The following is a 15,029-nucleotide window of genomic DNA, read 5'->3' as shown; positions in this document are numbered from 1 at the left end:
TGGGATTCTCCAGGCAAGAATACTGGAGTGGGCTGCCATTTCCTTCTCCAGGGGATCTTCCCAACCCAGGGATCGAACTCAGGTCTCCCGCATTGCAGGCAGACGCTTTACCCTCTGAGACACTAGGGAAGCGTAGTTGGTGTACAGTATTAAATATGTCATTGTTGTTTAGTCACTAAGTTGCGTCTGACTCTTTTGCAATCCCATGGACTGGAGCCCGCCAGGCTCCTCTGTCCGTGGGATTTCCTGGGCAAGAATACTGGAGTGGGGTTGCCTTCTCCAGAGGATCTTCCTGACCAAGGGATTAAACCCGCGTCTCCTGCGTTGGCAGGTGGATTCTTTACCACTGAGTCACCATTATATATGTTACAGGTGGACAGTATACTGATTCACAATTTCTAAAAGCTGTACTCCATGAGAACACTCCTAGTCAACCAAAGGAAAGCATACATTTATCCACATGAGAGCCGCATATCTAACCTGCATATTTTTTTTTAACACTGCTCTAAGGAGCTAAGGTACACACCTTTGGAATCTGAGGGTTGTGAGAGAGTTTATCAGTGTAAAGTCTACATAGCTAGTATGGATACTAGATGTCCCAAAAGAGCACAGAAAAACCCAGTCTCAGACCTGAATGTTCTCTTTCCTGAATAAAAAGTTAAATAGAAGAAAAGATATGGAGGCAAAAGAATAAAATATGGAAGTGTCTCAGGAAGCACTGGGAGAAGAACAAACATCCATCCAGCAAGCCCTGGTCCACGACAGGACCCGGTGGGGCATGGAGCGTCTCCAGCTCCAGGCGGACCCCACAACTGACTCGTCTTACCTGGCTGACAATCACAAAATGACAAGCATTAATGCCCAAGGCCCACCGCAACGCCTGCACTCACAGAGTTTTCTTCCTCATCCTGGTCCACCTCCCGCTGCTGGGCCTCCTGGCGCTTCAGCTTCACGTCCATGGCTTCATTAATCAAGTCCCGCAGTATGGACACTCCTTTGGCATTCTTGACAAACGGGTGCTTCAACAAGAAAGTTGAAGATGGTTTATGTGGCACTGATGCCGAAACACTAGCCAGCACGGAGGAGGCCCTCCATAGTCTTTGCTGCATCAACCAGTGCATCTAATCATTCTCTTTATGCGTTGGGCAACAGCCAACCCTAACTCACACTCTCACCTGATGCGAAGAACTGACTCATTTGAAAAGACCCTGATGCTGGGAAAGATTGGAGGCAGGAGGAGAAGGGGACAACAGAGGATGAGATGGTTGGATGGCATCACCAACTCAATGGACGTGAGTTTGAGTAGGCTCCGGGAGTTGGTGATGAACAGGGAAGCCTGGCGTGCTGCAGTCCACGCGGTTGCAAAGAGTCAGACATGACTGAGCGACAGAACTGAACTCACACTCACTTTATAACTCTGAGCAGGCACATTCAGTTTTGCCCAGGTGTTTTTTGGCTTGGCTGGAATGTTTCCTCCATTTCTAGCAACTCTAGAGAGTGTCAACAGGCTGGCATCGACCCCCTAGAGGAAGCTCTGTAAATGTGTAGGGAGCTTACGGTTAAGATGTTTAGAGAACACAAGCTACACGGGACACAGGATAGGAAGCAGAGACACAAGCAATCTCATTCAAAATGCAGTCGTCCCGCACAAAAATACACCGTGCAGATCCCTCACGCCCCCTGCACATCTCAGAGTACAGACACACAGTGATCGTGTACACTGACACAGTTTTTCAACAGATAAGCACAGTCTGGTGAATTTGGGAGGTGATTTCAGAGAGGGGGACATAGGTGGGATAAAGACACTGTTTAGAAATCACTGAATAGGTTACTCATCCTGCTTATTCTTTCTATTCAATGTCCTATAGCATTTCCAACTGTGTATCTGGGTAAAAAGGATTTGGTGGCTTCCCAAGTGGCTCAGTGGTAAAGAATCTGCCTCCCAGTGCAGAAAATTCAGGAGATTTGGGTTCAATCCCTGGGTTGGGAAGATCCCTTGGAGGAGGAAATGGCATCTCACTCCAGTTTTCTTGCCTGGAAAATTCCATGGACAGAGGAGCCTATCAGACTATAGTCCATGAGGTCGCAAAGAGTCAGACACGAATGACTGAGCGTGCATGCATATGCAAAAAGATTTTAGTGCCAAAAGGTAGTTACTGCAGAAATACTAAAACTGGTCACACATACGTAGCAGATGTCAGCCCAAGTATTATGCATCTGCAAAGGCACTTGAAACACAGGGATATTGTTGACTTTCCTCAATAGAAAAAAGGTTAAAACTTTGGGGATTTTTTTTTTTTTTCTGTACCATGTGGCTTGTGGGATCTTAGTTCTCCAATCAGGGACTGAACCCAGGCCCTTGGCAGTGAAAGAGCAGAATCCTAACCACTGAACTGCAAGGGAAGTCCTTTTTTTTAAGTTTTTTTACTTAAGTATATAGTTAATTCACAATGTTGTACCAATCTCTGATGTACAGCAAAGTGACTAAGTTATACACATACATTCTTTTCTTATATTCTTTTCCACTATGGTTTATCACAGAATACTGAATACAGTTCCCTGTGCTATACAGTAGGACCTTGTTGATCATCCATCCTAGGCTTAACGTTTTTAACATTAATACCATCTTACAATTTTGTTGTTTGCCTGTGTAATACAATAAAAAAAAAAATTATGCTGTGAAAGTTACACAGGAAAACTCCTTTCTGGAAGAGTGGGGGTTGCTGTTGTTTTCCAAACTTGTTCTAGTACTGTCCCCAGTGTTTATCTGCAATCCATTCTCTGTTCCCCACCACCCATCAGAAGATATGGGCTCCAAGGTCTTTGCAAGAACTCTAGAAGTGGACAGGATGCCTCAACGTGTGATGGGATTAAAATATGGGAGGTATCTTTTCTATAAAACTGTATCAGTACCTCATCCAGGCAGGAAAATAATTTGCCACTACTCAGAAAAAGAACCCAGCTCATCTGCAAGAGTAACTAGCTCCTGGTTCTCTCCACTGGGCAAGTCCGTAAGTTGATTTCCCTCCTCTTATCTCTTATACAAATCAGGCTGCTCTGTTATTACTTAACATTAGACTTCTGTTAGTATCCACCCACTCATGTTCTGGTGTTTCTTGAATGGAAAGGTTTCTGTTCTTCTTACTGCTCTTAAATTTAAACTCATTCATGATGTTAGGTACAGGTGTCCGATTACTTCATCACATCTCTAAGTTGAAAAGCTGGAGCATTTCTATATTGACACATATATTACTTTATTATAAATAATTATCCTTATATTCCTCCATCATATCACAGATATTACACTGATTCTTTTTAAATTAATGGGCGTAAGTGGATTTTAGTATCTATGAGGTTCATTCCAAAAAGATAGTAAGTATTAAAAAATTTGTGTTGATAAGGCAGCAATGGATCTGACATGACTGAAAAACACTGGCCTAGCTCAATAATAGATATATGTCAAATTCATAATATATTATCTTTAATATGTGAAAATGTTATTCAAAGTCACACATATTGTATCACTTAATCTTCACAACCAACTTATGGGGCAGGTACTTGATCTCTACTGTATAGATAAGAAAACTAAACAGAGAGGTTATGTTACTTGTCCAAGGTCACAGAGCTAGCAAACAGGAAGCCAGGATTCAAACCTGGGCAGTCAGGCTCCAGAATCCAAGCTCCTAAATATTAAGCAAGAAAGTGTGAAAGCGTTAGTCACTCAGTTGTGTCTGACTTCTTGCGACCCCATGGACTGTAGCCCACCAGGCTCCTCTGTCCATGGAATTTTCCAGGCAAGAAAAATGGAGTGGGTTGCCATTCCCTTTTTCAGGGGATCTTCTTGACCCAGGAATTAAACCCAGGTCTCCCGCACTGCAGGCAGATTCTTTACTGTCTGAGCTGACTAAGCATACTGCCTGCCAAATTCCACCCATCCTTCAAGGCCCAAGGTTGAAGTTACCTCCTCCACGAAAGCAGTCCTGGCATCACCAGTTCAAAATGGTGGACCTACCACTGATCCCAGTTCTTTCCCAGAACTGGGTATGGCACTCCTGCTTTGGAGTCAAAAAGACTTAGCTCCTAAGCCTGGCTTTGCTGTTTACCAACCAAGTGGCTCTAAATGAGCCAACCTCTCCAAATCTCTGTTTTCTTATCTGTAGAAGTAAAATAACACTTCTCTCTCACAGGGTGTATGTGCGGATTAAATGGCACAACATGTAAAGGATCCAGCACACAGCAGGTGCTCAATAAAGGCCAATTCCTGTTCTCTGATCCCATACAGCCCTGTATTTTCTTGCATGATTGTCCTGTTCAGTGATTTAACATTCTTTTCTATGTCTCTTCTAAGCAGTTACATTCAAACCTCACAGGAGGCAAGGAATATCTTACAGCTCTTCACCATCTCCATGTGGGTGGGTCAACAGCATCTTGGATGGATAACCTGTGAATGAAACAGAGAGAGAGGCAGCATCCCAGGGTGAGTCATACCTGGAGGAGTTGAGTGGCTGTGGCTCTCTGCTCCGGGCTCTTGACAAGACACTGCTTCACAAAATCCATGAAGCTATCTGACCACAGTTCTGGCTTTCGGAATGTGGGGGGTGGGTTGGTAGGAATCATGAAGATGGCCTGGTTGGAAAGAAAAAAAAAAACCGATTTGGCAAAATAAAAGTGATATTCCAATAAAAATATGACTAGACATAATTTTGAAGTTTGATAAAATGATGTTCCTCTTCTCCTCCATAAGCCGATCCTAACTGCAACGAAAATCTAAGATTCTCAAAGTAGGAAGTATGACCATTAGAGCAGGAGTCCCCAGGAACCAGGCTGCACAGCAGGAGGTGAGCAGCAGGCAGATGAACGAGGCTTCATCTGAATTTACAGCCGTTCCCCATCACTCACGTTACCACCTGAGCGCCATATCTTGTCAGAACAGCAGCAACATAATAAAAGTAATGTGCTTGAATCATCCTGAAACCCACACCCACCCCAACCAGAGTGTGGAAAAATTACCTTCCATGAAACTGGTCCCTGGTGCCAAAAACGTTGGGAACTGCTGCATTAGAGAATCTGACAGAGCTCTCCTACACCCTCCTCCTCTTTTCTCCCTCCCCCTCTGGCATATGTATTCTTGTCCCCTAAACAATAAACAGTCCATCCTGAAGGAAATCAGTCCTGAATATTCATTAGAAGGACTGATGCTGAAGCTGAAGCTCCAACACTCTGGCCACCTGATGCACAGAATTTGACTCATTGGAAAAGACCCTGATGCTGGGAAAGACTGAAGGTGGGAGGAGAAGGGGACAACAGAGGATGAGATGGTTGGATGGCATCACCGACTCGATGGGACGTGAGTTTGAGCAAGCTCCAGGAGTTGGTGTTGGACAGGGAAGGCTGGCGTGCTATAGCCCGTGGGGTCGCAAAGAGTCGGACAGGACTGAGTGACCAAATTGAACTGAAACAATATCTGGTGAGCTTTGTTTGTTTTTTGCTGACCATGTTGCCTTTCAAATTGGAAAGACGAGCTCTAAGAACATCGATATCCTGAAAATGACCTCAGCTGTCAAATGTCCCTGCTTCCTGAAAGTTACCCCCACCACTGGATGCAAGTGGTGACTGCGAGGAGGTCATAAAACCAGAAGTCCCCCCAAATCACAAGGGATTCATCAACCTCCAAGCCACGCCAACTCTACCTACATACTTGAAAACTGAAAGCTGGCCCACTACATTGCATTGAAATTCTACGATTTCAAAAAAGAAAACTACAGGAGATATTGCAAGTTCCATTCCAGACTGCTGAAATAAAGTGAATATCACAATAAAGCAAGTCACATGAATTGTTTTGATTTCCCAGTGCATATGACAGTTAGACCTACCCTATTCTGTAGTCTATTAAGTATGCACTAATATTATATCTAAAGAAACAATGTATGCTGCTGCTGCTGCTAAGTCGCTTCAGTCGTGTCCGACTCTGTGCGACCCCATAGACGGCAGCCCACCAGGCTCCCCCGTCCCTGGGGTTCTCCACGCAAGAACAATGTATATACCTTAGTTAAAAATTACTCTATTGCTAAAAAATGCTAACCTTCAACTGAGCCTTCAGGGAGTTATTCTGCAATAGTAACATCAAAGATCATTGATCACAGATCACCATAACAAATATAATCATCATGAAGAGGCCTAAAATATTGTGAGAATTACCAAATGTCACACAGAGAGATGAAGTGAGCAAATGCTGTTGGAAAAATAGCCCTGACAGACTTTCTTGATGCAGTGTTGCCACAAACCTTCAATTTGTAAAAATCCAATAAGGCAAAGTGCAGTAACATAAGGTATGCTTGTAAAATTATTTTATTGAGTTTCCAATAGAAAAGGTACAGATTTAAAAAAAAATAAAACTCTTTGCAATAGGCAGCTTCAATTATGTTATTTGAATCTAAAAATAAAGCCAGTAAATCTTCCCATCCTTCTCCATTTCTGTCCCTCAAAAAAGAGAGGTGCTTACCTTTGGGCATGTGCATAGCTTAAAAAAAAACAAACAAAACTGTTAAGTCTATTAACAGAAGGACTGCTTAATAAGAGAAGAGGAGGGGCTGAGTTGGGTGGTATGGAAAAGACTCTGGAGCCTCTGAGGAAGGCAGGGGTCAAGGTCTTGCAACAGTGCTGTGATGAGGTGTTCTGGGGGTGGGGAAAGTCAGGAAAATGCTTAATGCAGAAACACTGAAGGAGTGTCAATGGAGACACGTGTGGGCTTTTCACACTCCAGAACTGGATGGAGGTCAGGGAGCACAGAGCCTCTAGAAATCACACATGCAAATCCCTACCCAGGCCAGGCAGGAAGAAGACAACAAATGAATCAGGCTGAGTGTTAGTGATATGAGTTGAAAATACTCTGCTTTCCTCTTAAGGCTAGTATAAGAAAAACAGAGAAAACACGGCAATACATTATGACTGATACGGGCGAACAGGGAGCCGCGGAGGGCACGCAAAGCGCATGCCCTGTATAAAGGAGAGGACTGTTTCGCAGCTCCAATTAATGTTGTTATGTTAAAACGTGAGCACTCGGGGACTTTCCTGGTGGTCCAGTGAATTAGACTCTGTGCTTCCAGCGCAGGGGGTGTGGGTTCATTCCCTTGTTAGGGAACTAATATTCCACATGCTGTGGAACACGGTCAAAAATTTAAAAATAAATTAAAATTTTTTAATATGTGAGTGCTCGAATTACTAAAAACATACACTGCACAAGTCAAACCAATCAAGTCCTGCCAGAGAGATATCAATACACAGCTTCTAGAATGAACAGGGGTGGATTACACTTGACTTAATTAGTGATTACAACTAGTGGAAGTATATCATCTGAAGTCTACACTGACACTTATCAATTATTTACAATTAATTCATTTACTGTTTGGTACCTAACCAAGAAACTCATTTAACTCAGTTTCTCATTATCACCAGTAACTGACCATCCCACTGGTTTTCTGTCCATTTCCTTACCCTCATTGGATGGATATCAGCATATGGAGGCTTTCCTTCAGCCATTTCTATGGCTGTTATTCCCAATGACCAGATGTCTGCTACACAGTTGTACCCAATTTCCTGGATCACTTCTGGAGCCATCCAAAAAGGTGTTCCTATCACTGTATTTCGCTTGGCCATGGTATCCTGAAACAGAAAGGAGAGAGATCAACATTAACCACTGAAACTGTTGAGAAAGAGTCCCTTCTAACAATAGTGATTGTCATGGGCTTGAAATACATACACAAACCGTACTCAAACATGAGCAAGTCAGTCAGTCACAAAACAAATTCAAATGACATTGAAACATAAAAGATTCTCAATCAATTATTAAAACACAGAAATAACTATCAACCAGTTAATGAAACACCAAAATGAGACTGACAAAAATTAAAAAGATTACTAACAACTCATATGGATAATAGCATAGAAAAAATCAGGTATCAAAATACAATGATAAAGGAACACAAGTTGGTACAATGTTTTAGTAGGCAATTCAGCAATATTTACTAACTTTAAATGTCCATATCCTTTGATTGAAATCTATTTCTAGAAATGTATCCTATGTATAAGTATCCCAAGATAGATGCACAAGTATTGTAAAAATAATAATAATAGAAAGGCTGGAAAAGGGGCATCTGTCTATTTATTTGTAAAACTATACACTTGAATTCCTAACTTATACTTTCAGCAAAATAAGTTCAAATAGGTTAAAATTTTAAATGTAAAGACCAAAATCCAAAAAGCACTCAAGGAAAGTACAGATGAATAGTTATATAAGGTTGGAGCAGAAAAGGACTTTTAAAACATGACATCATGAAGATGGGAGTATTTTTCAAATTGATTTATGATTCAACACAACCTCAACACAATTCAATTCAATCCCAACCAAAATTTAAATGAAGTCCCACTGTTTATTCTTGTTTTTATTGCTTGTGCGTTTAGTATCATATCCAAAAAATCATTGCCAAGACCAATGTCAAGGAGCTTTTCCCCTATGTTTTCTTCTAGGAGTTTTCGGGTTTCAGACCTTACATTTATTTTAATCCATTTTGAGTTAATTTTTGTGAGTGGTGTAAGAAACAGGTCGAGTTTTACTCTTCTGCATGTGAGTATCAGATTTTCCCAAGAACATTTATTAGAGACTGTCTTTTCCTCATGGAGCACTCTTAGCTCCCTTGTCAAATATTAACTGACTGGATAAGCATGGGTTTATTTCTGGGTTCCTGATTCCATTCCATTGGTCTGTGTGTGTATTTTTATGCCAATACTATACTGTGTTGATCACTTTAGCTTTGTAACATAGTTTGAAATCAGGAAGTATGAAGCCTCCAGCTTTGTTCTTCTTTCTCAGGACTGGTTTGGATATATGGGGCCTTTTCTAGCTCCATATGAATTTCAAGACTGTTATTTTCTATTTCTGTGAAAACCGTCAATTACTAAAAAACAACTGATATTTTAAATTTATAATATCTTTTACACAGCACCAGAAGAATTTTTCTTTTCAATAAAGATTGTAATTTAGATAATACTGTTTGGTATTGTTTACTTATGTGTTAACAACAAAATCTTTTGAAGGGCCCACAAATCATGATATGGAATAAGTTCCTGAGGTTGTTGGTTTTTTTTTAATAACATCGAAGCAATGTTTAATTGTTTTCCATTTAAATTTTTTAAAAATAAAAAACCTACATGATAAAGCTCTAAACAAACTATATATGGACGTAGCTTTCTATCACCCAAGAAACCTGATATATGACATTGCTGCAAATTTTTGTATACATCTATCTAGAACTCTGTTTTCTACACATATTTCACACATCTCATATATTTTACAAAATCAGATAATTTTAGCCTTCCTGTTTTGAAAGCATAATGTTTTTCATTGCCATGCACTACTGAGGTAGGAGGAAAATCAAGAGCCTGTGTTTTGGAACCAAATGAGGAGAACGCTCTCAGTAAAGCAGCTGCCAACTGCTACCTAGAGGCTGAATGAGATGACGTTATGTCTTATCCAAGGAAAGCCGATTAGATTTAATTTTTATTCCTTTTGTAAATACGATGACGTAGACCAAAAGAATTTAAACGTCTACTCTATCATTTCTTGTTTTAGCTTTTATTTTTTTCAAGCTAAACAGAGTTAAACTATGGGACCTGAGCCCCAGGAAAGGATCGAAAATAACCTACCAGCTCATTTGTAACCTATTGGCACATTCTTTAATTTTTTTAAACACAATTATATTAAATATTACATTTTAAAATAAATAAATAAAAAGAACAGTTCTCAAGAAAGACCTGAAAGTTACCAACGCAAGTAACACTTTCACTTACTGTAAGTTGACCTGCTACCCCAAAATCTGCAAGTTTTGCGTGACCTTCTGTATTGAGCAAAATATTTCCTGCTTTGATATCTCGGTGTATTTTTCTCATAAAATGAAGATACTCCAGTCCCTTAAGTGTTGACTGTAATATTGTAGCTATTTCATCTTCTGTTAACTGAAAATATGAGAAATTAAAATACTATTAGTTTACATCAGCACATTTGAAAAAGGAGAAAAAAATTTCGATCCAAACTCTTCTCCTAGAATATAAATAAGATCTCATTCAATGTGTAAAATAGCATTTGACAGCTTATAGTACCATTGCTATGCTGACCACTCCCAAAGTTATATTTCCAAGCCAGATCTCTCCCCAAATATCAGATTTATGTATCTTCCCACACCACACCTCCAGCTGAATACCTAACAAGCATCATAAGCACAACATGGCAAAATCAAATTCTTTATTTTTACCACCACCCTACCCCTTTCCATACCACCCACCTACTCTATTCTTCCCACGGTCTTCTCTCTCTCAGTAAAAGGCCATTTAATTCTTCTAGCTGTTCCGGTCAAAAATCTTGAAGTCATCCTTGACTCTTCTCTATCTTCAAACTATATGCAATTATATCCTCTGGGTTCACCCTGATTCAAGCCACCAACATGCCTCGCCTGAATTGTTCTAATAATCTCCTAACTTGTCTGGCTGCTTCTGCCCTTAACCTTATATAATGTATATTCCACACAGCAGCCATAACGAACCTTTTAAAATGTAAGTCAGGGACTTCCCTGGTGGTTCAGTCCATAAGACTCTGCTCTCCCAACACAGGGAGCCTGGGTTCGATCCCTGGTCAGGGAACTAGATCACACATGTTGCAACTGAGATTCTGCTAAATATCTGCTCAAAATCCTTCCTAAGTCACTCAGAATGAGAGCCAGTTCTCACGAAGGCCTCACCTTATCTGGCTCCCAGCTACCTTCATCTTCTACCACTTTCTACCTCTTCATCCTGTTTCAGCCATGTAGGCTTCCCTGCTGTTCCTCAAAAACTCTAAACACACTCCCACTTCTGGGGCCCATTTATCTGTTCTCTCTGCTTGCAGTGCCCTTTAACCAGATTTCTGGATGAGATGGTTCCTTATGTCACTGTCTCTGCTCAAACATTACCTCATTAGGAACAGAGAGGCTTTCGCTAGCTCCTTCCACTCCTAGATCATTCTCTATCCCCTTATCCTACTTATAGCTTAATGCAACATTATCACCATCTCACATACTATACATACTCTGTATACTTATTCATGTGACATCTTCCCTATTGCACACGTGAACTCCATTTTAAAATGCCTTTGATTAGGTTACTACTGAATTCCACCACCAAGAGAGTCTCCTGGCACATAGCAGGTCCTGAAAAAAATATCTGTTAAATGATGATGAATAAATGTAAGCAAAAATGCAGGAGACTGACACAGAACACCTGATCAGTCCAATGCTAACTCTGTGCTGATCCTAGCCCAGTTCTAAACAAACTCAATCAACAGACTCTGAATCAGTCCCCCTCATGACAAACAAGTCACATTTAGAAGAGAATAAGCAGTGGTGCAAAAAATACGTGATTTGGGTTTAGAAAGATCTAGTCTTTAGCCTTGGCTCTACTTCTGCATTATGACTTAAGCAAGTTATCTAGTAATGTCTCTGAATCTCAGTTTCTCAATCTAGAAAAATAGGCAAATCACCTTTTTTCAAGAGTGTCACAAAAATCAAACGATACATTAAGGCATGGAAGCATCCATGGGGTTTAATAACTAGAAAATGCACTTCTACAAGAGCAGGGACATTGTTCTACTGACTACTGGATCCCAAAGGCCTAGATCAGTGTTCTAGAAATACTTACCTAATGAATAAACAAAGAGTTTACGCAACTGAACCGCAACTAGAAATCATGACTCCTAGCTTTTCTCCCAGCCATCACAGTAACAGCAAACTATCTTTCACAGAGAGGAATCTGATGAGGAGGATTTAGTGGAAGTTAACCTGTGAACACTTGGGTAGAAGGAGAAAACCCAACCAACTCTAAACACTCAGAATTCATTGCTGAGCTTTCCTGGTGGCTCAGTGGTGGAAAATCTGCCCGCCAATGCACGAGACACAGGATCAATTCCTGATCCAGAAGATCCCACATGCCATGGGGCAACCAAGTCCACCCTCCACAACTACTGAGCCTGTGCTCTAGAGCATGAGAGCCGAAACCACCACAGCCCCTGCGCCTTAGAGCCCGTGCTCCGCAACAAGAAAAGCTACCGCAAAGAGACGCTCGTGCACTGCAACTAGAAAGTAGCCCCCCCTTGCTGCGACTGGAGAAAAGCCGGCAGGGCCAAAAAATAAAAAAGAACTCGTGACCTAGCTAAGATTTGATAGTCATTTTTCCCCCAGTAAGAAACAAGTAAAGCACTTCACTGGACTAGGTTGGTTGGTATCAAAACTGCCACATTTAGTAGACATCAAAAAGCAGAGAGGGGAAAGAAGCACGGAAAGGGGGAGATGCAACAGCCATCTGTCCAGATACATTAGCAGGAGAGTGTACATGAATACAGAGCAGAGAAAAGACAGTGTGAGAGACCAGTTGCCGCTGCACGATTCCAGAAGGTAAACTTACCGTTTTATTTCGTAATCGAATGATATCAGATACAGAACCAGCCCCACAGTATTCCATCACGATCCACAAGTCCGTGTTCTTAAAGTAACTGCCATAATATTTGACTACATGAGGGCTAGGGAGAGAGACAGTACTAATCAGTGGAACAACCTTCAAACATCCCTATGAATTCATGCTGTAAAATACATGCAAATCCATTTCTCAGCTCAAAAGATCAATTATTCATATTTAAGGTTAAAATGGGCACTCTCTTGGTAAGAAATTAAAATAGCATTGATTTCTGGTGGGCAATAAATTACACCAGTGCAAAAACTGTAGGCCCCTTAACCCAGCATTTCTAAGTCTGCAACTCACCCTAAGAAAAGAATCACAGATTTCAAAAAGAAAGAGTTACCATAGTCACAGAACTGCTTAAAAAAGTGAAAATTTAGATACCATCTAAATGTCTGACATTAGGGAGTTTATTTAAGAAATAATGATATATCTGTATAAAGGAAAAACCACGAATCCGTGGAAAATGTAATAGAAGAATATTTGATGAGAAGATTCTGCTTACCAAAAGACAAACAAAAAATGCAGATTACATAACAGAGAGCACAGTAAAACTCCAAAAAGACATACAGAAGGACATGTATACCAAGGAGTATTTAACAATGATTATCTCTCCAAAGGGAAATGTGGTTTTCTTTTCTTATCTGCATTTTCCCGAGCAGTCACATATACTTTGTAATAAGGAAAAATAAAACTACACTACAATCTATTGTAAGGGAAAAATATTCAGAATCAGACCTGAAATATAGAATCTTGAAGAAAGAGTTCAGGAAAAAGTCAAAATCCCTCTAAAATGAAATAATTTGGGGAAAAAAAAAAAAAGAATGTGTCTTCTGAAGCTACCAGCTTTAACTAGCTAGATCATTATCAGGGCTAAGTAATACTGCACAATGTAATAACGGAAGAGGCTAAAACCAACTCAGCTGATTTAACTCTCAAAATTTCAAATGCCCCTTCATCCTTGGGAAACATGCCAAAATGACAGGATGTCAGGAAAACACACACACATATGCAAAATGAATATTAATGAAGAAATAGATGAATAAATCTCTTAAGATAACATATTACCACATCTATGCTCCCATCTCTGAATTTCTACAGTGTTTATTGTCTCCATAAGGCAATTACTGTCAGGTATTTACTGCTGGAATATATCCTATACAATCACGCATCATCAACTAGATTTTCCCGTACATATATAAGCCTGGCCTGTCCAACTACAGTCTGCAGACTCCGGGAGGACAAGCGTGCTGCCCTGTATTTCTCTGTATTCCTTATGATGTTTAGCACAGAGTAGGCTCTTTGAAATCTCTCATCTTTAGAGGCATGTGCACACTGTGTTTGAAACACAGCTCCTACACAGCCTATCAAAAGTGGCAAAGTCCAACTTGCCCACTGGAAAGAGCTGCCATCATATATCTTATGCACGAGACAAAAGAAACTGCTACCAGAAAGAAAAGAAAACAAAACAAAACAACTGCTACCTTACTCTGGTCCCTCCAAACAAGAAAAAGGAGGGTTTTAGCCAGTTGAGAGTAACCACAAAAGTATCATGAAAAAAAGAAAAGGGGACTTTCTTGGTGGTCCAGTGGTTAAGACTGTGTCTTCCAATGCAGGGGATGCAGGTTCGATCCCTAATCAGGGAACTAAGATCCATGGGGAACGTGTCTCATGGCCAAAGCACCAAAACACAAAACAGAAGCAGTGTTGTAACAAATTCAATAAAGATTTTATAAACATGGTCCAGGGCTTCCCTGGTGGCTCAGATGGTAAACAATCTGGCTGGACTGCGTGAGACCTGGGTTCGATTCCTGGATCAGGAAGATGCCCTGGAGAAGGAAATGGAAACCCACTCCAGTATTCTTGCCTGGAGAATTCCTTGGACAGAGGAGCCTGGCAGGCTACAGTCCATGGGGTTGCAAAGAGTCAGACACAACTGAGCAACTAACACTTCAAAACATAGTCTATGTAAAAAAATCTTTAACAAATTTATTCCTGAAAAGGAAAAAAAGAAAGTTGGGAAGAAGAAAAGTGATTGCATTCACAAGTCTATAAGACTTAAGGGCTTCTGGGCAAAATGCCTAGCTGCTGCAGCTGCTGCTAAGTCGCTTCAGTCATGTTTGACTCTGTGCGACCCCATAGACGGCAGCCTACCAGGCTCCTCTGTCCTTGGGATTCTCCAGGCAAGAACGCTGGAGTGTGGTGCCATTTCCTTCTCCAATGCATGAAAGTGAAAAGTGAAAGTCGCTCAGTCCTGTCTGACTCTTCGCGACTCCATTGACTGCAGCCTACCAGGCTCCTCTGTCCATGGGATTTTCCAGGCAAGAGTACTGGAGTGGGGTGCCACTGCCTTCTCCAAAAAAAATGCCTAGCAGGTAGCCCCATCTATCTTAAGCTTTACCAACAGGAGAGACTGAGTTATCTGCTGACCCAAACAGCTTCAGAAGGATGAAGACAGCCTTGGGGTGCAAGACTTTCTCATTCTCAACTCC

General features: G+C 41.0%; 1 protein-coding gene across 4 annotated transcripts in view; it reads right to left on the bottom strand.

Annotated features, from left to right (window-relative positions):
• The window catches only part of STK4 (serine/threonine kinase 4), a 128,668-nt gene that overhangs the window by 100,825 nt on the left and 12,814 nt on the right, over positions 1-15,029 (bottom strand). For all 4 annotated transcript variants that reach the window (XM_042230174.2, XM_060397050.1, XM_060397051.1 and 1 more), the window contains 5 exons: positions 12,487-12,601; positions 9,847-10,011; positions 7,495-7,662; positions 4,489-4,626; positions 891-1,019 (listed from right to left, as the gene is read on the bottom strand). In XM_042230174.2, the coding sequence (XP_042086108.1) occupies positions 891-1,019; positions 4,489-4,626; positions 7,495-7,662; positions 9,847-10,011; positions 12,487-12,601 (715 nt within the window). The remainder of the gene's footprint in view (positions 1-890; positions 1,020-4,488; positions 4,627-7,494; positions 7,663-9,846; positions 10,012-12,486; positions 12,602-15,029) is intronic.

Source organism: Ovis aries, chromosome 13 (genome assembly GCF_016772045.2).
Source record: "Ovis aries strain OAR_USU_Benz2616 breed Rambouillet chromosome 13, ARS-UI_Ramb_v3.0, whole genome shotgun sequence".
Lineage (NCBI taxonomy): Eukaryota > Metazoa > Chordata > Mammalia > Artiodactyla > Bovidae > Ovis > Ovis aries.
The sequence above is the reverse complement of the archived record's forward strand: the minus strand, read 5'-3'. Positions and strand labels throughout refer to the sequence as shown.